This window comes from Oncorhynchus mykiss, chromosome 4 (assembly GCF_057628025.1).
Source record: "Oncorhynchus mykiss isolate SJ-2025 chromosome 4, ASM5762802v1, whole genome shotgun sequence".
NCBI lineage: Eukaryota > Metazoa > Chordata > Actinopteri > Salmoniformes > Salmonidae > Oncorhynchus > Oncorhynchus mykiss.
In genome coordinates, this window is record NC_143025.1 from 71,458,055 (window position 1) to 71,477,229 (window position 19,175).

The following is a 19,175-nucleotide window of genomic DNA, read 5'->3' on the forward strand; positions in this document are numbered from 1 at the left end:
TCTCATCCCTCCCTTGCTTCCCCGCTCCCCTCCCCCACCCACCCACCCCTGGGTAATCAGTGAGCTCTCTCAATCCGTGACACATGGAGACACATTGATTTGGCTCGCGTACACACACACACAAACAAACACACATATACACACACATTGATCTGGCCCGCAGGTCAAGTTCAATACGAACCACCAAGCAGCATTTTTTTTAGACTGGCTCTGCATTGCACCGCAAGGAGCTCACACACACACACACTCTTACTCTTTTGCGCATACACAGAGCAATACACACATAGCCATGCACACTCTCCCACACACTCAATAACAAAAGTGTGTCTCATAGGCTCCAGCCCTGACCTGGAAACACACTCCAAACACACGCTATGTCCCTCTGAGATATACATGAAACATCTACCAAATCAGAATCTGTCTGTCTGTCTGTCTGTCTGTCTGTCTGTCTGTCTGTCTGTCTGTGTGCATGTGCGTGCATTTGAGGGTGTGTGTGTATGTGTGTTTTTGCCACACTTGAGACACCAACACACACGCACGCATACACACACACATACACATGTAATTAAATCTCAGGGTGAGGGTGTGAGTATGCGAAGAGACAGAACATTCTGTTCTGTCTCTTCCCTCTCTCTGTAATTTTTATTCTGTTATGATTCTCAAGTAATTTATCCCACTGAAAAAGAGGAAGAGAGAAAGGAGGAGGAGAAAGGGAAAAGGTGGAGAGAGAGAAAAAGAGAGGGAGAGGATGAGGAAAAAGAGAGAGAGCGGTATGGGTAGAGAAAGATAGAGAGAAAGAAAGTAAGACATAAAAGATTGAGGCAGAGAGATTGAGTGTGTGAGAGAGAGAGGCGAGTCAGGGAGAGAGAGAGAGGGGGGGGGGGGTAAGAGAGTAAGGCAGGATCCAGAATCCAGAATGCCACGCTTTGATTTAGCAAAGCAAATTAAATGTTGTTTGCTTCATGCAAAAAAGCAATGTTGGCCTCGACCAGCTTGATTTCACTGGAGGCGGATTACCGCTAATGGGAACTAGCTCCTGCAACTGCGTGCTACAGCTAACGGAATTAGCCTCATGCATATATTTAATACAGATGGGATATGCTACATGAATTAGCTTAGCGCTATGTAGCCAAGCACCTCTCCACCAACCCTTTGAGATCACAGGCCCAAATTAATTGGCTAGCTGGCTGGAGTTGTTTTTTGTCTTTCTTTTTATTGTCATGGAATAATTTTTCACGCCATCCTCCAAAAAGCTTACTTGATATGCATGGAAAGAACATGTTCGCTATTGTGTCTTAAAAAAAAGCTATCTCCTCTTTTCTTTCTTTACTTTTTTGTTTCTCTCTTTTCGTGGCTCAGCCATTCTCTTATGGAGTGAAACAGTTTGGTAGGGTTGGGATAGAATAACATGATCCTGAACACACATTTCTACATTGTGGAACACACTACAACCCAACTCACACACACACACACACACACACACACACACACACACACACACACAAACACACACACACACACACACACACACACACACACACACACACACACACAGAGACACACACACAGAGACACAGAGACACACAGAGACACACACACACACAGACACAGAGACACACAGAGACACACACACACACAGAGACACAGAGACACACAGAGACACACAGAGACACACACACACAGAGACACACAGAGACACAGAGACACACAGAGACACACACACACACACACACACACACACACATACAGTCTGTCTGTCTGTCTACTGGCCCATTACAGCTCAGCATAGATTCCGCATGCTTAGTGACACTTTAATGAGCGCATGACTATCTCTGTGTCCAGGGGTAACCAGGGGTAACCAGGGGTAATCATAACCAGGAAGTATGGAGATGGTGAGCTGAAACTGGGTTAGAACCTAGGAAACTGTCAGAACAGAAGTAACTGTGTTCAGGAGTAAAGGAGAAAGGCATGTCAACAGTCCCTGGGAGACATAACTCAGAAAACACAGACTCAGAAAAAAGACAACAATAAATAAGATAATTGCATGGTGTTGTGTGCTGCATGTGTGTATGGTGTATGTAGAGAGAGAAAGAGTGAGAGAGGGAGAGAGAGAGAAGAGTCCCCTTAGCCAGTTGGTCCTGAGGCTCAATTCACTAACCCCTACCAACCCAACAAAGCCTCAAGACAGCACTCAGAAAATCTGGCCCAACCAAATTATCACAAAGCAAAAATGTAAATATATCACCTATTGGAAAGACACCACAAGAAAATCTAACTAAACTTCATAGCTATTTCACTCTAAACAGACAGTACATGGTGGCAGACTATCTGACCACTGTGACTGATAGAAAATGGAGAGAAAAAAACATAGAGACCGGTGGTCACAGGCAAACATGGCTGCCCAGAGAGGTCAGGATTAGCTCATTCTGCCCCCAGGAAGAGATAGAGACAGAGCGGCATTTTATATCAATTTCTGACAGATATTCTGACAGAAGAAAATACATTCTTCCCCCAAAATTATAAAACAATACGAATAATTTGAAAACCTAAATGATGAAGACAAACTTAAATACATACAGAAAATGCTGTCTCTTGGCAGCCAGATTTGTGGCCTCCTGTCACAACCTGATGGACAGCCAAGTGAAAAATAGTGTGGTTATTCATATTGGTCTATTATTTATTACTATTTCTTGTAATTGCTGTTAATCTGATTAACGCTATCATTATTATTGCTTAATTACAAACAGTCTAGTATATTCCTGTCTTTGATGATGTTAAATACTTACATTGACAATGGAAGTGTTTTACTTTCCATGTCAATAAAGTATATTGAATTGAGAGAGCAAGAGAGAGACAGAGACAGAGACAGAGAAAGAGAGGGAAGCCATGGATTTTATCGTCGTATTGAGAACAACCCTTATTGCTCCCTGAGGTCTTGGCTCAATCCATTCCAGGTCTATCTGAGTTTCCATTTTGGCCCTGTTTCAGGATGGGATCTTTAAATGCAGTAGTAGTAGAGTCCTCCACCCTCCCACCCGGCCCATTAGACATAACACTTACTGCGGTAGACATTAAGGTGCAGAGGGAGAGGGGCGAAGACACATGACAGGTAAACTAAACAAGACCAGGACTGATGGCCACCAGAGAAACTTGAACTTAGAAAAGGTTAAAGACCTCTTCAACACCACAGTAATAAATGACTGGAGTCACACTAAGATGGAGGAAAGGAAAGGAGGGACATGTTTATTAGGAGGAGCAAATAGGGGTCAAATGTTTTAAGAAGAAAATGAGTGTTCTTTTTGGACACCTTTAGGTAGTACTGTTTCTCCTCAGTTGAAAACGTAGACTTTTCCTCAAATGAATTGATTAAATGGACATGAACTGAAATACTAACCACTGCTGATCAAGGGAAGGGGTGAAGATGTGGAGGTCACCCTTCTATACCTCCCCCATCTATAAAATCCCCAGAAAGACAGATTGAGACAGGGAAAGAGGGAAGAGTACAGAGAGTAATATACTGTCAGCTAGCAGTCTCTTCAGCAGCACCATCATTTACTGTATAGTGATCACCAACCCGTAGTCTCAGGTAGCTACATGGAGTGCAGGCTTTTGTTCCAACCCAGCAATAATTGGTTAGTGAAATCAGGTATGTTACTGCTGGGCAGGAATTAAAACCTGCACTTCTCATAGCTCTCCAGGATGACCACTATATCACAGATGATCATGTAAAGGCAATTCCATGTTAACGAAATCACGCTGAGACTGAGATGTTTTACTTTCAAATGTTTACCAAACAAAAACCATTGATTTTAAAGCTGAACAAACTGAGGAACTTTACAGAAACACATTTAAAGGAAGAACTGTGAAGATACAAAGTTTGATAACAGAATAAAACTGAGGGAGGTTTTACTACAATTATGTTACTTGTTTTGCTATGATTGCTTGTTTACTGTGTAAATTGTTCAAAGTCATTGCGCATAGAGTTGTGCAGTTTGTGTAACTTTGAAATCAATGTTTTTTGTTTGGCATACATTTTAAAGTGAAAAAAAATGTGAGTCTCAGCGTCATTTCGTTGCCATGGAATTGCCCGTAAGCTTCCCTGTATTGAAATCCTGATCATCACTCATCATTGATTGATCAGTATTGGTCATTGATACTTGCACATGTGCTGGATCAATGTGGCCAGTCCTGCTGTCCAGCGTATGTCTCTTATGCCGAGTCTGAAAAAGTCCATCATGATTCCTGCTTTTTCTCTCTTACTCTCCCGTACTGTCTGTTACAATATCAGAAACACACACACACACCAACCACATCAGGTCTCACCCACTCCCATCCAATGCAGATTTAGCTACGCTATGCCCATCTCCATTGACAAGTGATGATTGTCTGTCTAACTCTCCAATTGTACGACGTACCCATCCACGTTGATACATCTACATTTACCACTGATCCAGCCCAGAGCGGGAGTCATCCATACTGAATACGTGTAGATGTTAACCCGTCGTGTCCATGGCTGTAGATTTATCTGTGCGATGGGCCACAGTGCTACTGCCTGGATCTGCTGAGAATGACTCGTGTTTTAACCCCTGGGTTGGCCATCAGTATTGATTAGAGTGGACTTAACCTGGGTTTAATCCTTGCTTGGCCCGTCACTATCGATTGGGAGGAGCTTTCAAGTGGGTTTAACAACCCCTCCTCCCTCTCTTTCTACACGCTTTCATTATTGCTCTTCTTCCGTTACTCATCCGTTACTCATCCGAGTGGAGGAGAAGAGGAGTGGAGGAGAAGAGGAGTGGAGGAGAAGAGGAGGAGAAGAGGAGTGGAGGAGAAGAGGAGTGGAGGAGAAGAGGAGGAGAAGAGGAGTGGAGGAGAAGAGGAGGAGAAGAGGAGAAGAGGAGTGGAGGAGAAGTGGAGTGGAGGAGAAGAGGAGTGGAGGAGAAGAGGAGGAGAAGAGGAGTGGAGGAGAAGAGGGGTGGGGGAGAAGTGGAGTGGAGGAGAAGAGGAGTGGAGGAGAGGGGCTAAAAGTACAGAAGCAGATGTGACACACACAAACATACACAAACACACACAAACACACACAAACATACACAAACACACACATACACACACAAACACACACAAACACACACACAAACACACACACAAACACACACACAAACACACACACAAACACACACAAACACAAACACACACACAAACATGCCTCCAGGATATGACACTGTGTAACACTGATCCTTCTGTAAAACTGTTAAATATGACTACACGTACAGCTCCTCTACCCTGGGTTTGTTCAGGACATTAGACAGCATTTCAGATGGTTATATGCTACATTCTATGGATCAATCCGTGTGTGTGTGTGTGTGTGTGTGTATCTGTGTGTGTGTGTGTGTGTGTGTGTGTGTGTGTGTGTGTGTGTGTGTGTGTGTGTGTGTGTGTGTGTGTGTGTGTGTGTGTGTGTGTGTGCGTGTGTACGGCTGTGTGTGAATTTGCACCATGCTGATGTTCGTGCTGTATCTGTGTGATTGGCAGTATAAGTGTGTGTGTGCGTGTGCTGCATATATGTGCGCTGCATGTGCATGTGCGTGGTGTATGTGGTGTGTGTGTACCATACCACGTAGTGTAGGAGACGGAGAGTGTGCTTGGCGTTTCTCCTCCATTCGTCCTTCCAGAGGCAGATCAGGCGGAGGGGAAATAAATTGGAGAAAGAGAATAAATCAATGCTAAACTGAGCGCCAGCAAGACCTCCTAACCCTGACTCACATACAGGCGCACACACACACACACACACACATTCACACTGTGTCCAGAGAGAGGGAGGGAAGGCGAGAGGGAGAGAGAACAAGGGAGGAAGAGGGAGAAAAGAGGGAGGGAGGGAGAGAGAGAGAGAGAGAGAGAGAAAAAGAGAGAGAGAAAAAGAGAGAGAGAAAAAGAGAGAGAAAAAGAGAGAGAGAAAAAGAGAGAGAGAAAAAGAGAGAGAGACCTCACTACACTGACTCAAGCACACTGCACTATATGGGGAACAATTTGACCAAGACTGGGTGTATTTGCACTTGGATAGAGAAGGCTCAAAAATGCACACACACACTGCACATGCACTCATCATATCCTGTCCAGAAAACAGAGTATAGAGTATTAAATAGCCCCCCCCCCAAAAAAAACAATCTTATAATCTCAAACATTATGCTATTACACATTTGTTTTCTCAATGGGAATATGATTACGAAGCGTAAGCTTGTGTAAGTGTAGGCTGGAGCGTACACGTTTTCAAAGGAGAGCTATGGTGACATGAGTGGGGGGTTGGGGTATAGAGATTGAGGTTGAGGTTGGGGCATAGGAGCAAGGCTCTTCAGTCTTTTCCATTTTCCTGCAGTCCTCCAAACCCTCCTCTTCTCTCCTGAGTGAGAGCTGATCTAATGCCGAGTGCCACATGTGTTGGAGACAGGGAGCTTTGAAGAGAAACCTACTGGGGGAGCGGTGTGTGTGTGTGTGTGTGTGTGTGTGTGTGTGTGTGTGTGTGTGTGTGTGTGTGTGTGTGTGTGTGTGTGTGTGTGTGTGTGTGTGTGTGTGTGTGTGTTTCTCTTGCTCTATCTGAAGGGTTGTTTGGGGTATTCTGCACAGGTTGAGATGGGGGAGGTGGGTTCTTGGGGTCTTGCATTCAGATGTAATTAGTTGACACAAAGGCCTGGTTAAAGCTGGAATCCTCAGAGCCAGTCTCTCTTTGATTGTGTGGGCCAGCTGTGGAGGAATGGCCATTATCTCTCTGAGTCCGGCAGCATAAAGGAACCCCCCAGCCTCACTCACCCCTGCTTTAGGGTTCCCACAGGGGGAGGGCCATGCTGTGGTCACCCCGGTATACACACACACACAATTGCGTGCCGAGTGTGTTTCTGTATTATAAATATCATAAAGCGGAAGCTCACTGCACATGGGGACACTTAGCCCATTATAGTTGGAGAAATTGAATCTTTACAGCATGCAGGACATATAATTACTGTTAATTTAACGCTCAGATTCTCTGTCATTAACTCTCAGTGTTTTGAATAGAGAGTTGACTGAGGCTCCTGAAACAGAGACACAGAGCCTATCTAACTGGCTTGTGTTGACAGTCGCTCCAGTCCTTTGACTGAATTAACACAGAGTCTGTCCTTCCTAAGAACAGGACTCACATCGTTTATGCGTTATTAAGTCTTGTAATTGGGCGGCCAGTAGTTTGCATATTACACCATTAGGGTAATATGTTTTGCTTCTCTCTGCACACGACTGTTGGAGGCCCCGGTGGCACGTTCGGTAATTCTCGGAATTACAACCTAATCATCACAAATGTTCTTTCAATCCTGGTGATTCAGTATAGGATAGACTGATCCCTAGACCTGCTACTATATTTGATTATTTATCCATTGATTTATCTACTATACATATATGGAAAAGTGCACGACTTTTAACCAATTATTTAAGCTATGGTAAATAAGTAACTTAATCTAAAAAAGTATCCTAAAGTTGCATTCCGTAAACTTTACACATGCAAATAGCCCTGTCAATGATACATCTGCAATAGGCATATAAACGAGGGGATACAATTCCTTAAGAATGTTTTTATAGTAGGCATATCGACGAGGGGATACAATTCCTTAAGAATGTTTTTATAGTAGGCATATAAACGAGGGGATACAATTCCTTAAGAATGTTTTTATAGTAGGCATATAAACGAGGGGATACAATTCCTTAAGAATGTTTTTATAGTAGGCATATAAACGAGGGGATACAATTCCTTAAGAATGTTTTTATAGTAGGCATATAAACGAGGGGATACAATTCCTTAAGAATGTTTTTATAGTAGGCATATCAACGAGGGGATACAATTCCTTAAGAATGTTTTTATAGTAGGCATATAAACGAGGGGATACAATTCCTTAAGAATGTTTTTATAGTAGGCATATCAACGAGGGGATACAATTCCTTAAGAATGTTTTTATAGTAGGCATATCGACGAGGGGATACAATTCCTTAAGAATGTTTTTATAGTAGGCATATCAACGAGGGGATACAATTCCTTAAGAATGTTTTTATAGTAGGCATATCAACGAGGGGATACAATTCCTTAAGAATGTTTTTATAGTAGGCATATCAACGAGGGGATACAATTCCTTAAGAATGTTTTTATAGTAGGCATATCAACGAGGGGATACAATTCCTTAAGAATGTTTTTATAGTAGGCATATAAACGAGGGGATACAATTCCTTAAGAATGTTTTTATAGTAGGCATATCAACGAGGGGATACAATTCCTTAAGAATGTTTTTATAGTAGGCATATCGACGAGGGGATACAATTCCTTAAGAATGTTTTTATAGTAGGCATATCAACGAGGGGATACAATTCCTTAAGAATGTTTTTATAGTAGGCATATCAACGAGGGGATACAATTCCTTAAGAATGTTTTTATAGTAGGCATATCAACGAGGGGATACAATTCCTTAAGAATGTTTTTATAGTAGGCATATAAACGAGGGGATACAATTCCTTAAGAATGTTTTTATAGTAGGCATATCAACGAGGGGATACAATTCCTTAAGAATGTTTTTATAGTAGGCATATCGAGTTTCTTGCGCCATCTTCCTGATTCCCCTCTGGTTCTTTTTCTTGGAGGTTGAAAACGTTGAGCAAAATAGGCCTAATAATATCTAACATCCCTCCAAAGAATTGGTTTTGGGTGGAAAGTAACTTCTAAGCTATTTCACATTTTGATGTCCCCATCTCATAAACAATGGTAGGCTATATTTCAATATTTGCTGTTTTCTGTATTTTTTTTATTAACCTTTATTTAACTAGGCTAGTCAGTTAAGAACAAATTCTCATTTACAATGATGGCCTACCGGGGAACAGTAAGTTAACTGCCTTGTTCAGAATGACAGATTTGGACCTTTTCAGCTCTGGGATTCGATCCAGCAACCTTTTGGTTACTGGCCCAACGCTCTAGGCTACCTGTCGCCCCTGTTATTGATATAGATGGCACCTATAGCCAACAGATAGAGTTAATTGCAAGTTTCCCATAATATGGAACATTATTATGCTTCTCTCTCATGTTATGAATACAAACTATATGCACTATTAGTCCTACCATCACAAAGCAAATCCATCCTGTGTTCTAGACCAGTGGTTCTCAAACTGTGGGGTGGCACGAGGAGTCGGCACGGGGCTCGTTTTTTTAATTTAAGGTACTCAGTCCGGCTTTAAGCTTAGTCTTGAAAGTTGTAATAGTAGAATGCACAAGGTGCAATTTCAAAATTGGGTAGTGCATTATCAGTTCCTCTTGTCATGTCAGTCATTGGATACCTAAGAGAGCTTGTCAGAAATGTCCAGATCAACTAGTCCATGTCAGATAAGGTTTTTAATTTATGTTTTTTAGCCCATAATGTTGTATTTTTTTGTCACTGAAATATCCCATGAATACACATTAGACATGACACAATGTATAGAATTGGAAGAAAATATGCTTTAAACTTGGGGGGGGGGGGGGGGGTACGAGATGTTCCCCAATGCTGGAAGGGGAGGCCCAAGTGAAAAAGTTTGGGAACCCCTGTATAGACCCCCGTTGTGTTCATGAAAACTATGGAGCACAGGTGTTTGCCTTTCATTCTTTGTAATTATTCGTTTTCATCGTATTGAACTAATAGGCTACTGTGTATGTGGTGTGCAGCCTATTGGTAGGCCTACTTTGAAATGTATTCCCACCACAAAACACCCGCGTGCCAAGGTGGGCGCATGAATTCCGAGGTTTACCAAACAGGCACGGAAGATAGGGACACCGTGGGCGAGCGAGTGGGTTAGAGAGGCTATTCATTCACCCCTCGCTCCTTGGCCCCGATGTGCCCTTTTCGCTTGCCTCCTTTTATTTGTCCCGTCGGCAGAGCGAGCCGCTCGAATGGGTCCTTTGGAATGGAACGAAAAGAAGAGGCGAATGCAGCTGTGACGTGGGCGTTGTTGTTCCATTCACTGCGCTCGCTATGGCAACGGGGCCGAGGCCAGGGAAAAATGCGCCCCTTCTCTTTGGACAGCGTCGCGAGGAGAGAGGCAGCTGGAGGGGCCGTGACAGTTAATATCCCACTGCTCCGAGCGCAAGCCACCATAAATATACACAAAACAATGGTTTTCTCAAAATGTAACCCTATAAAGACATTTTTTTGTATTAATTTCAAGGTCAAAAGATTATGGCCTGGTGAATATGAATATCTTTAAACAAAAAAGAATAAACATTCGCACAAATGACATAGGCCTAGGCCATGGCTCTAATGCATGTATGCATTGTATGCATCGAGTTTGTGGATGTTTCTCATAAATAGATCAATAATATTCAGAATAAATGACCTCAATCGAATAAATGTTTATTGACTCGTTTTTTCCACTGAAATAGGCCTAAGAGGCTATCCACTCTTTCTCAGTCAACACCAGCTTTTCACTCTGCTCTGTTAGTCTGCAGCGGGACTGCCAGTATTGTTGGGGAGAGTGATAGGGGCTTCTATAGAATCTCCCGTGACCAATGAGCGTGGTGCTGTCAGGGGTAACAACATCTGTCAACTGTTCTTGGCCAATAAAGAGCTGAGCGAGGCGGACCTCAGGTGTGCGCCTCTACGTCCCCTTGGCACCGCGCCCGGGAGATCGAGAGCGAAACCTAGCTAGCTGCCCGGTGGCGGAAAATAGTAACTGTCAAAGGCAGCTCCTTTAACGACAGAGCTATCACTCCGGCTCCGAGAGTTATGGCGACCGCAGCGTCCAACCACTACAGTGTCCTGACTACCGCCAGCAGCGCGCCGCGGCAGCACTCGGAGTCCGGGAGCATGCAGCAGGCAGCGGTGTATAGGGACGCGCACACCCTGCTCCAGAACGACTACACGCTACCGGGCAGCGGTCATCCGCTTAGCCACGCTCACCAGTGGATCACGGCTCTGTCGCACGGGGACGGGGCTCCGTGGCCGTCGAGTCTCCTCGGAGAGCAGGACGTGAAGCCCATTCTGCAAAGCGACCGAGAGGAGCTGCAGAATTCCGCTAGTCTGCAGCAACAGCAGCAGCGACACCCTCACCTAGCGCACCAGGCACATCACGACGCCAGGGCATGGCGAACAAGCACGGCCTCTACGCACATTCCCGGTATGGCTACATCTGATGGCCAGAGCCTGGTGTACTCCCAGTCTGGGTTCGGCCTGGGAGGACCAGAGCAGATGCACCACCACTCTCTGCAGGAGGAAGACCACCACAGCCACAGCCCACATTTGAGCGAGCATGGAGGTGGGGTACAGTCGTCCCTCTCTCACCACCAGCAAGGGGGACACCCGGAAAACTCGGACGAGGACACGCCGACCTCGGACGACCTGGAGCAGTTTGCCAAGCAGTTCAAGCAGCGGCGCATCAAACTGGGCTTTACCCAAGCTGACGTGGGGCTGGCGCTGGGGACCCTTTATGGAAATGTATTTTCTCAAACCACTATCTGCAGATTCGAGGCGCTTCAACTGAGCTTCAAAAACATGTGTAAACTCAAACCACTGCTTAACAAATGGCTGGAGGAGGCGGATTCCACCTCGGGGAGCCCCACCAGCCTGGATAAGATCGCGGCGCAGGGGAGGAAGAGGAAAAAAAGGACCTCCATCGAGGTGGGCATAAAGGGGGCTTTGGAGAGCCATTTTCTCAAAAGTCCCAAACCAGGCGGCGCGGAGATCACCTCCATAGCGGACAGCCTGCAGCTGGAGAAGGAGGTGGTGAGGGTTTGGTTTTGTAACAGGCGGCAGAAGGAGAAGAGGATGACGCCCATTGGAGGACAGTTACCGGGAACGGAGGACATGTATGGGGACACACCACCTCACCACGGCGCTCAAACCCCGGTACAATGACCGTAAACCCGTTATAACACATGGACCCCTAAAGGATATGAATGCCCCCCTGTGTTTTTCTGTGCCGGACCAGTTAGCATTGGACCGTAGCCAGCCCAGTGCTAATGTTGGACCTATATGGAACACAGTGGGGATACCGAGTGTTAGAACTCGAGCACTACACCCCAGACACACAGAAATCGAGAGCTATGGGGAGTTTTCATGCAGTGGAGATGTGACACGCAATTTCTGGCTACATGGACCGTGGTTGGTGTGTGCTAACCAAAAAAGGTTCAATATCATTGACATCAAATCGATTTTATAGTCAAGGCGCCAATATGTCATAATGTGTAAAAATAAAGACAGTATAGGCTGTGTGCACGAACCTACCCGCGGGAAACAAGCATAGAAGTCGCAGCCGACAGTCGGTAAATAAACGCCATCTTTCCCTAATAACAAAAGCAACAGGGGTTTAACACGGTCGAAGCTCAATACACCTGCTGCACCATTAAATAAAAGCCAATACTATCACCAGCATATTATTATTAGGCCTATTGTTATTATCATGGTAGGTATTATTGTAATAAACATTATTAGTCATGTTTCTATGACAAAGGCAAAGCATAGGCCTATAGGCAATAGGCTAATGTTTATTTACATAGAACAGGGTCATAACGTATGCCTGCATGGACACATGGGGACATGGAATATATTGACATGTATTTTGAGAAATATTGAATCAAGTTCATTTCAATTCAACATGTCATGATTAGTTTCAGTTTAACTAACTATATTTGAATTGCAGTTTGTTAATTACCATACAATAGTAAACACAGCATATCCTGTACTGTAGACAACATATTTACCAAGGCACAATATGTCAGTTATAGTCTATAATGTGGTCAGATTGTATCCCAATAATAAATAAATAAATAATACATTAAATTAAAGTATCCATAATTTGTAATATATCATAAAATAGGCCTACATAATAATAATAATAATAATAATAATACAGTAATAATAATTGTGTCTTGTGTATACCTTGCGAGACACACACCATGTATGAGGTCAAAATTAATTTAATTTTCTCTTGACACCTCATGTCGTGTCCATCATGTGTACATTTCTGCGCGCCTGTTTACAGTAGCCTATGTCTTGTGTTTGTATATTTATTTGTGTTTCCAAAATCCTGTGATCAGAAAGACCGAGAGACTGTAAGGACCATACCATATCACTGAAGCCTGCCCTCTGCCTTCGTTTCGTAAGAAGATAATAACGGAATATATCTGTACCAGCTTTGTCTTCAGTGGCGCCAATTAATCTAGACAATGATTAATTCACCAAGAAGAATTGTTCGTGGGATGTAACTTACATTTGTTTTTGTATCGCTTTGTATGTTTGTTTGTTGAATTTTCTCTTGTCAGACCAGTGCCAAAGCACAAACACGTACGTGCACGTGCTCTTGTGCCGCTCAACTCGTGATATACATGTGACAGCATGCAGGGTTGGGGTCAACTTTGGCAATTCCTGGAGTCAAAATTGGTTCATTATTTCAAGAATTTCGATTTAAAATTGAATGGAATCAGGAGGAGGCTGATTCCAAATTTGAAATGGAATGACAGTAAATATAATTAAATTAATGGGACATTCTCCACACACTGACATAAATTAGATCATTTGTATAGCTAATATTTGTGAACCAAATTGGTTTGAATAGCATTACATATTTTCGTTATTTACCTCAAAGTATAGGCACAACATCAACTGATATTATGTAGACTAAGGCACTTCAGTGAGATAATGTGACAAATAGCTATCAATATCACTTATACTCACCTGGCCTAGTGGCACTGATATACAAAACAACTATTTCATTCATCATTGCATGGAAAATGTAGCCTATAGGCTTAGCCTATTTATTGACACCTGACTCATCTAACGCCTATACGTATGAATTGTAAGCTTAATTGAAAAGGCTCCCTGGGAAAATTCAAATTGATTAGTCCTGCACATTCAATACATTTAAGAATAGCTTAAATTAAATTGGTTTGAATTGTTTTTCCTGTCATTCAAATGTAAATGTAAATTATTATTTTTCTTGACCATTCAAATTCAAACTCAAAATGCTGTATTGGATTTGAGTTTATCTAAGCATTCTAAATTGACTCCAACCCTATGACTGATCAAATGAATGGGGAAAAGAAATCAATAATTGCACAATTTCTATATTATGTTTTTTTTGTCATTAAAATGTATTTGTTTTTTTTTATAATCCTTTTGTATTCTTCTCATATTCTTTTAGCTTGACGAATGGATCCCTACTGTCACGCACAACGCTGTACCAATAGTCTTGGCCGCGCGAGCCTGCATTACAATTATGGATTTTATAAATCTGTCTAGGTTGCACAAAATGTCCTTGAGCGGTTTCCGATAACTGTATATTATCACTGATTTGCACACATTGTCTTGTGAAAATAAATCGTGTCATTACAGAAGTAGCCAGTCAATAACATGTAGGCCTATACTAAGAATAACATTGTTTTTTTAACGTAATTTCTGTCTCCACAATTCCAGTCACCGTTTTCCTCATGTTGCACAGATGTAGGCTTACACATTAAACAATTGCGACAATTATAAAAACAATTCGATTTTCGACGAAACATTGGTCTTTATGTAAAATAGATTATTAAAATATATTTTTTAAATATCCAAATAGCTTACCTGAAATGTTATTAGATTTCAGAAAAACAATATGCTATTACATAATGTAGACAAAGGAACCAAACTTTTGTGACCAGTGCTCAACAGACGGTCGGATAGCCTACACACATGTTAGAACGTAAATCCCTATTATTCTCACATTCAGCCGATAAAAATGGCATACTCGACAACCAATACATTAATGCGTTATTGAATGCTGTAGTTGGTAAGGTATCACTTTCTGTAACTTTTACTTTCAAGAAGACTTGCCTGGTCAAATAAAGGTAAAATAAATACAGACTACTACATTTTGGGGGAAAAGTATAAATAAATAATAAGTGACTATATACAAGTTTACTCTGACCGTCGGTGGGATTTCCCCAGTAACATTTTAATATTTGAGCTTATACATTAAATAGCATTCCACATTTTGAGAAGGCTATATGGTCAGCTTATGCACATATGATTATTTTGTGGTGTGATGTAGGCTAGTTATTAGTTGTAAAGGAGTTTTTCTCGTCGAAAACATTCCTGATTCCTTGACTGCTTTAGGGTGTCCTATCCTTTTACAGTCAATGGTCCTGCTTCCTCTGAGGAAAACACAAGTGGGGTGCTGCTCTGTCACCCTCTGAAGCAGTCTTACAGTGCCATCTAGTGGACTGTACTGTGTGCAGCTCTAGGTTGGGGTTCTAGGTAGCTGCTTTTTTTTTTAAATCACTGAGCAAGTCCATCTCTGTGAGAGATGATCTCACCTTCTGACTCGCCCCTCTTTTTTATTTCCTTGTAAAAGTCTGGAGTTCTGCAGTTGAGAGAAAGAGAGAGAGAGAGAGCATGCCCTCATAGGATAAGAATATTTTTTATTTTTTAGTTATTTTTTATTTAACTAGGCAAGTCAGTTAAGAACAAATTATTATTTACAATGACGGCCTACTCTGGCCAAACCCTGACGACACTGGGCCAATTGTGCACCTCCCTATGGGACTCCCAATCATGGCTGGATGTGATACAGCCTGGAATCGAACCAGGCACTATAGTGACGCCTCTTGCACTGAGATGCAGTGCCTTAGACCGCTGCGCCACTCAGGAACCCAATATCCTAGATATTGGCAATAGGAAATGTATGTCCACACATAGCACAATAAATTAACAAATATACAGTTTTTCAAATGTGAAGGATATGGCTCTACTGTTTGTAAGCATGCGTTCACGAGAGAGAGAGAGAGAGAGAGAGAGAGAGAGAGAGAGAGAGAGAGAGAGAGAGAAAAGAGAAGTGTGCTTGTGTTTGTGTGTGTTTAAAGGAGAGAGACAGAGAGGGAAATAAAAAAAAAATCGAGAAAAGAGCATGGGAGTGTGAATGTATTTGTGGGAGAGCAGGAAAATGAAAGAGAGAGAGAGTGTGTGTGTGTGTATAAACCCATCTCTCTGGAGGAGCCTGCTGCCTGGATTCTGCATATCAGCAGGCGACCATCTGCCCTGCTCCAGGCCCTCACGCTCCTACAGGCATCCTCTGCATTATTCATATCACACACACACACACACACACACACACACACACACACACACACACACACACACACACACACACACACACACATACACACACACACACACACACACACACGTTCCGCTCCTCCGGCACACACATACACAGAAGCACGTCCGTCCCCCCACACACACACACTCCTAGGCACGTGCCACACACGCACACACTTGCACACATCACAAACACACTTACACACTCTCAGAGTCCTCTGCCGCTGGTTCCAGCACTGTAGTATGCCATCTAACTCACCAGGGCTTTATAGTAATAGGGGTTCTGCCCCAATGCCATTGTCTGAACTGGCTTTCCCATTCCAAAAGTAAGGCGGGACATGAGAGTACCCACCATCTATGTGGAGAGACCCTCAATGGATTTCAACACAATATGGCTACGGACTGAAAATGAGCCCAAATCCTCCAAATCTTATTTTCCAGCGCTTATTCTTTGGCTTTCTTTTTTTGTTTGTCTGTCTCTCTGTCTATTTTCCATTATCCCCTGCTCTGTCTTTCCATTATCCCCTGCTCTGTCTTTACCCTCTCTCTTGCACCCGCCATCCCTCACACACACAAACAGACACAAACAAAAGGGCAAAGAGGCTAATCCTCTCTTATTGTTCGGTTGGCTTAGTATTGTCTTAGCACACTGAGAGGGACAGAGACAGATGTGTGTGTGGATGATAGCACACATTGATAGACTCAAAGTATAAAACTGTAAGTGATGATAAGATATGTCTACGGGACCTATGGAGCTGTACGATGTTGATCCCTAGATGCTGATTGAGAGATACAGAGATACAGAGAGCGAGAGAGAGAGAGAGAGAGAGATTGAGAGAGAGAGATTGACAGAGAGACAGAGACAGAGAGAGAAAGACAGAGACAGAGACACACAGAGAGATACAGAGACAGAGAGACAGAGAGAGAGACTGACAGAGAGACAGAGAGAGAGACTGAGAGAGACAGAGAGAGATTGACAGAGAGACAGAGAGAGAGAGATTGACAGAGAGAGAGAGAGAGACAGATACAGAGAGACAGATAGACAAAGACAGAAATACAAAGACAGAGAGAGATAGAGAGCGAGATACAGAGAGATTGGCAGAGATACAGAGACAGAGAGACACAGATAACGAAAGTCAGACAGTACAGTACCGATATACACTCTGGGAGAGTAAGCAATCCTATATATGATGTCACACAGAGGTAAAACACAATAAAAACAAAAACAGGGTCAAATTATCACAGCTATTTTTTATGAAATATTATGAATAACAGATTTTCACACAGCCATCCACCTCTAGTTATCATACGCTCATAGGAAGTTATCTATTATGTTACAGACTTTTCATTGTAGCTCATGTACATGTTTTGTTTTTATTTCTCGCTCACCTATTACATTACCCAGTATACAGTCTGAGTCCACAAGGGTTTCAGCTAATGATCTATATATACACACTAGAATAGTAAAATACACAAGATGACTGCGTTGACATCACCGTGCCTTCATCTTGGCATTCCCCCACCGTTGTAAAAATATTTTGGGAGCTAGAAATGCATTTCTTAATGTCATTCGTTTTTGCCACATCTATTCTATTACAGGCACCTTAATGCATACTTTTACATTAGATTATGTGAGCTAAACATAAAAATGTTAGATAAAAAAAATACATAAAACATATTCCTTAAATTCTCATTTGTAGAGATTACTAATGTTACTGTCCCCACTACAACATCAAAATACTTAAATACATGCAATTTTGCCCTTCAAACATTTAATTGAAATATTGTAGAATGTAATTAATTCCTATGGAGGACTGCTTCGACTGGGGAGTACCAATATGGCCGACCAGTGTCTTTAAAGCCTCTCAATGGCCAATACATAGCATCAGCAATTCAGGGTTGATATACATCATTGGTTTAAGCACACAACACAGACTGACTATGTAACAGATGGTTGGGTTGTTTAGCAACAAAACCGACGAGGGCACAACTCTGGGGCAAAACAACTGTCAACTCCAAAGGATTATTGACAACATGTAAACTATATTTAGTCTCCAAATGTTTTTTGAAAACATACATTTGCACAAGAACCACTTGTTGTTTATCAAATATTTTGTTACAATTGTTGGTTAGCTACTTAGCTAAATTTAGCCGTATTAGCTTAGATGTGACATAAGTCAAAACACTTCAAAACAAGACATGGTATCAAGAACAAGATACAACTATCTGAAACAATGTGCCTAAGATTGCCTACATGGCAGCTTCTTGTCATTGTTGCTACAGTAGGTATCTGACCATTCAGAATCAGGCAACCTGTCTATATGGCTCTTGTGATCTAATAGTACAGATCTCGTCAAGAAAGTGACACAATAGGGTTGAACTCTAACCCCTTACCTTGACTATCTAGAATGGAGAAGGACAAAGTTGCCCATAGACACTGTCAAGGTTGCGTTCCCATCCCTCATGGTTAAGGTTAGAATTGGAGAAGAGGCAAGCTGATCCTAGATCTATGCCTATGGGCAACTTCTACCTTAAGAGTTATCTGTAGGGGCCTTCTGAGTGGCGCAGCGGTCTAAGGCACTGCATCGCAGTGTTGTGGTGCCACCAAAGCCTGGGGTTCGATCCCAGGCTGTGCCGCAACCAGCCGTGACCGGGAGTCCCATACGGGGGACTCGTCCGGGTTAGTCGTCCGGGTTAGACCGGGGGGCCTTACTTGACTCATTGCGCTCTATTGACTCCTTGTGGTGGGTCGAGCACCTGCAGGGTGATTTTGGTGTTTCCTTCGACTCATTGGGGCAGGTGAAGCACGGCTTGGCAGGTCATGTTTCAGAGGATGCAAGAATAAACCTTCGCCTGTCCTGAGCCCGTTGGGGAGTTGCAGCGATGAGAATTTGGAATCATGAAATTGGAGAGAAAAAGTTGGTAAAATTTAAAAAAAAAAAATGTTAAAAGAGGACCCTGGAAAGCTAGCAGTTGAAAAAAATTTTTTTTTACTGCATTATTTGAGCTTAAAATGTACATTGAGGGGAATTTTGCAAGGGAAAATATTTGTTTAGGGAATTTTCAAAATACTTTCAA

At 42.6% G+C, this 19,175-nt stretch overlaps 2 protein-coding genes across 2 annotated transcripts in view; both read left to right on the plus strand.

The window, feature by feature from the left end:
- The window catches only part of LOC110522328 (very long chain fatty acid elongase 4), a 466,463-nt gene that overhangs the window by 200,264 nt on the left and 247,024 nt on the right, over window positions 1-19,175 (plus strand). The gene's annotated exons all lie outside the window — the stretch shown is intronic.
- pou3f2a (POU class 3 homeobox 2a) lies at window positions 10,584-14,136 on the plus strand. Its single transcript, XM_021600628.3, has one exon. It carries the CDS (start codon window positions 10,755-10,757, stop codon window positions 11,880-11,882), a length of 1,128 nt encoding a protein of 375 aa, XP_021456303.1. The 5' UTR covers window positions 10,584-10,754; the 3' UTR covers window positions 11,883-14,136.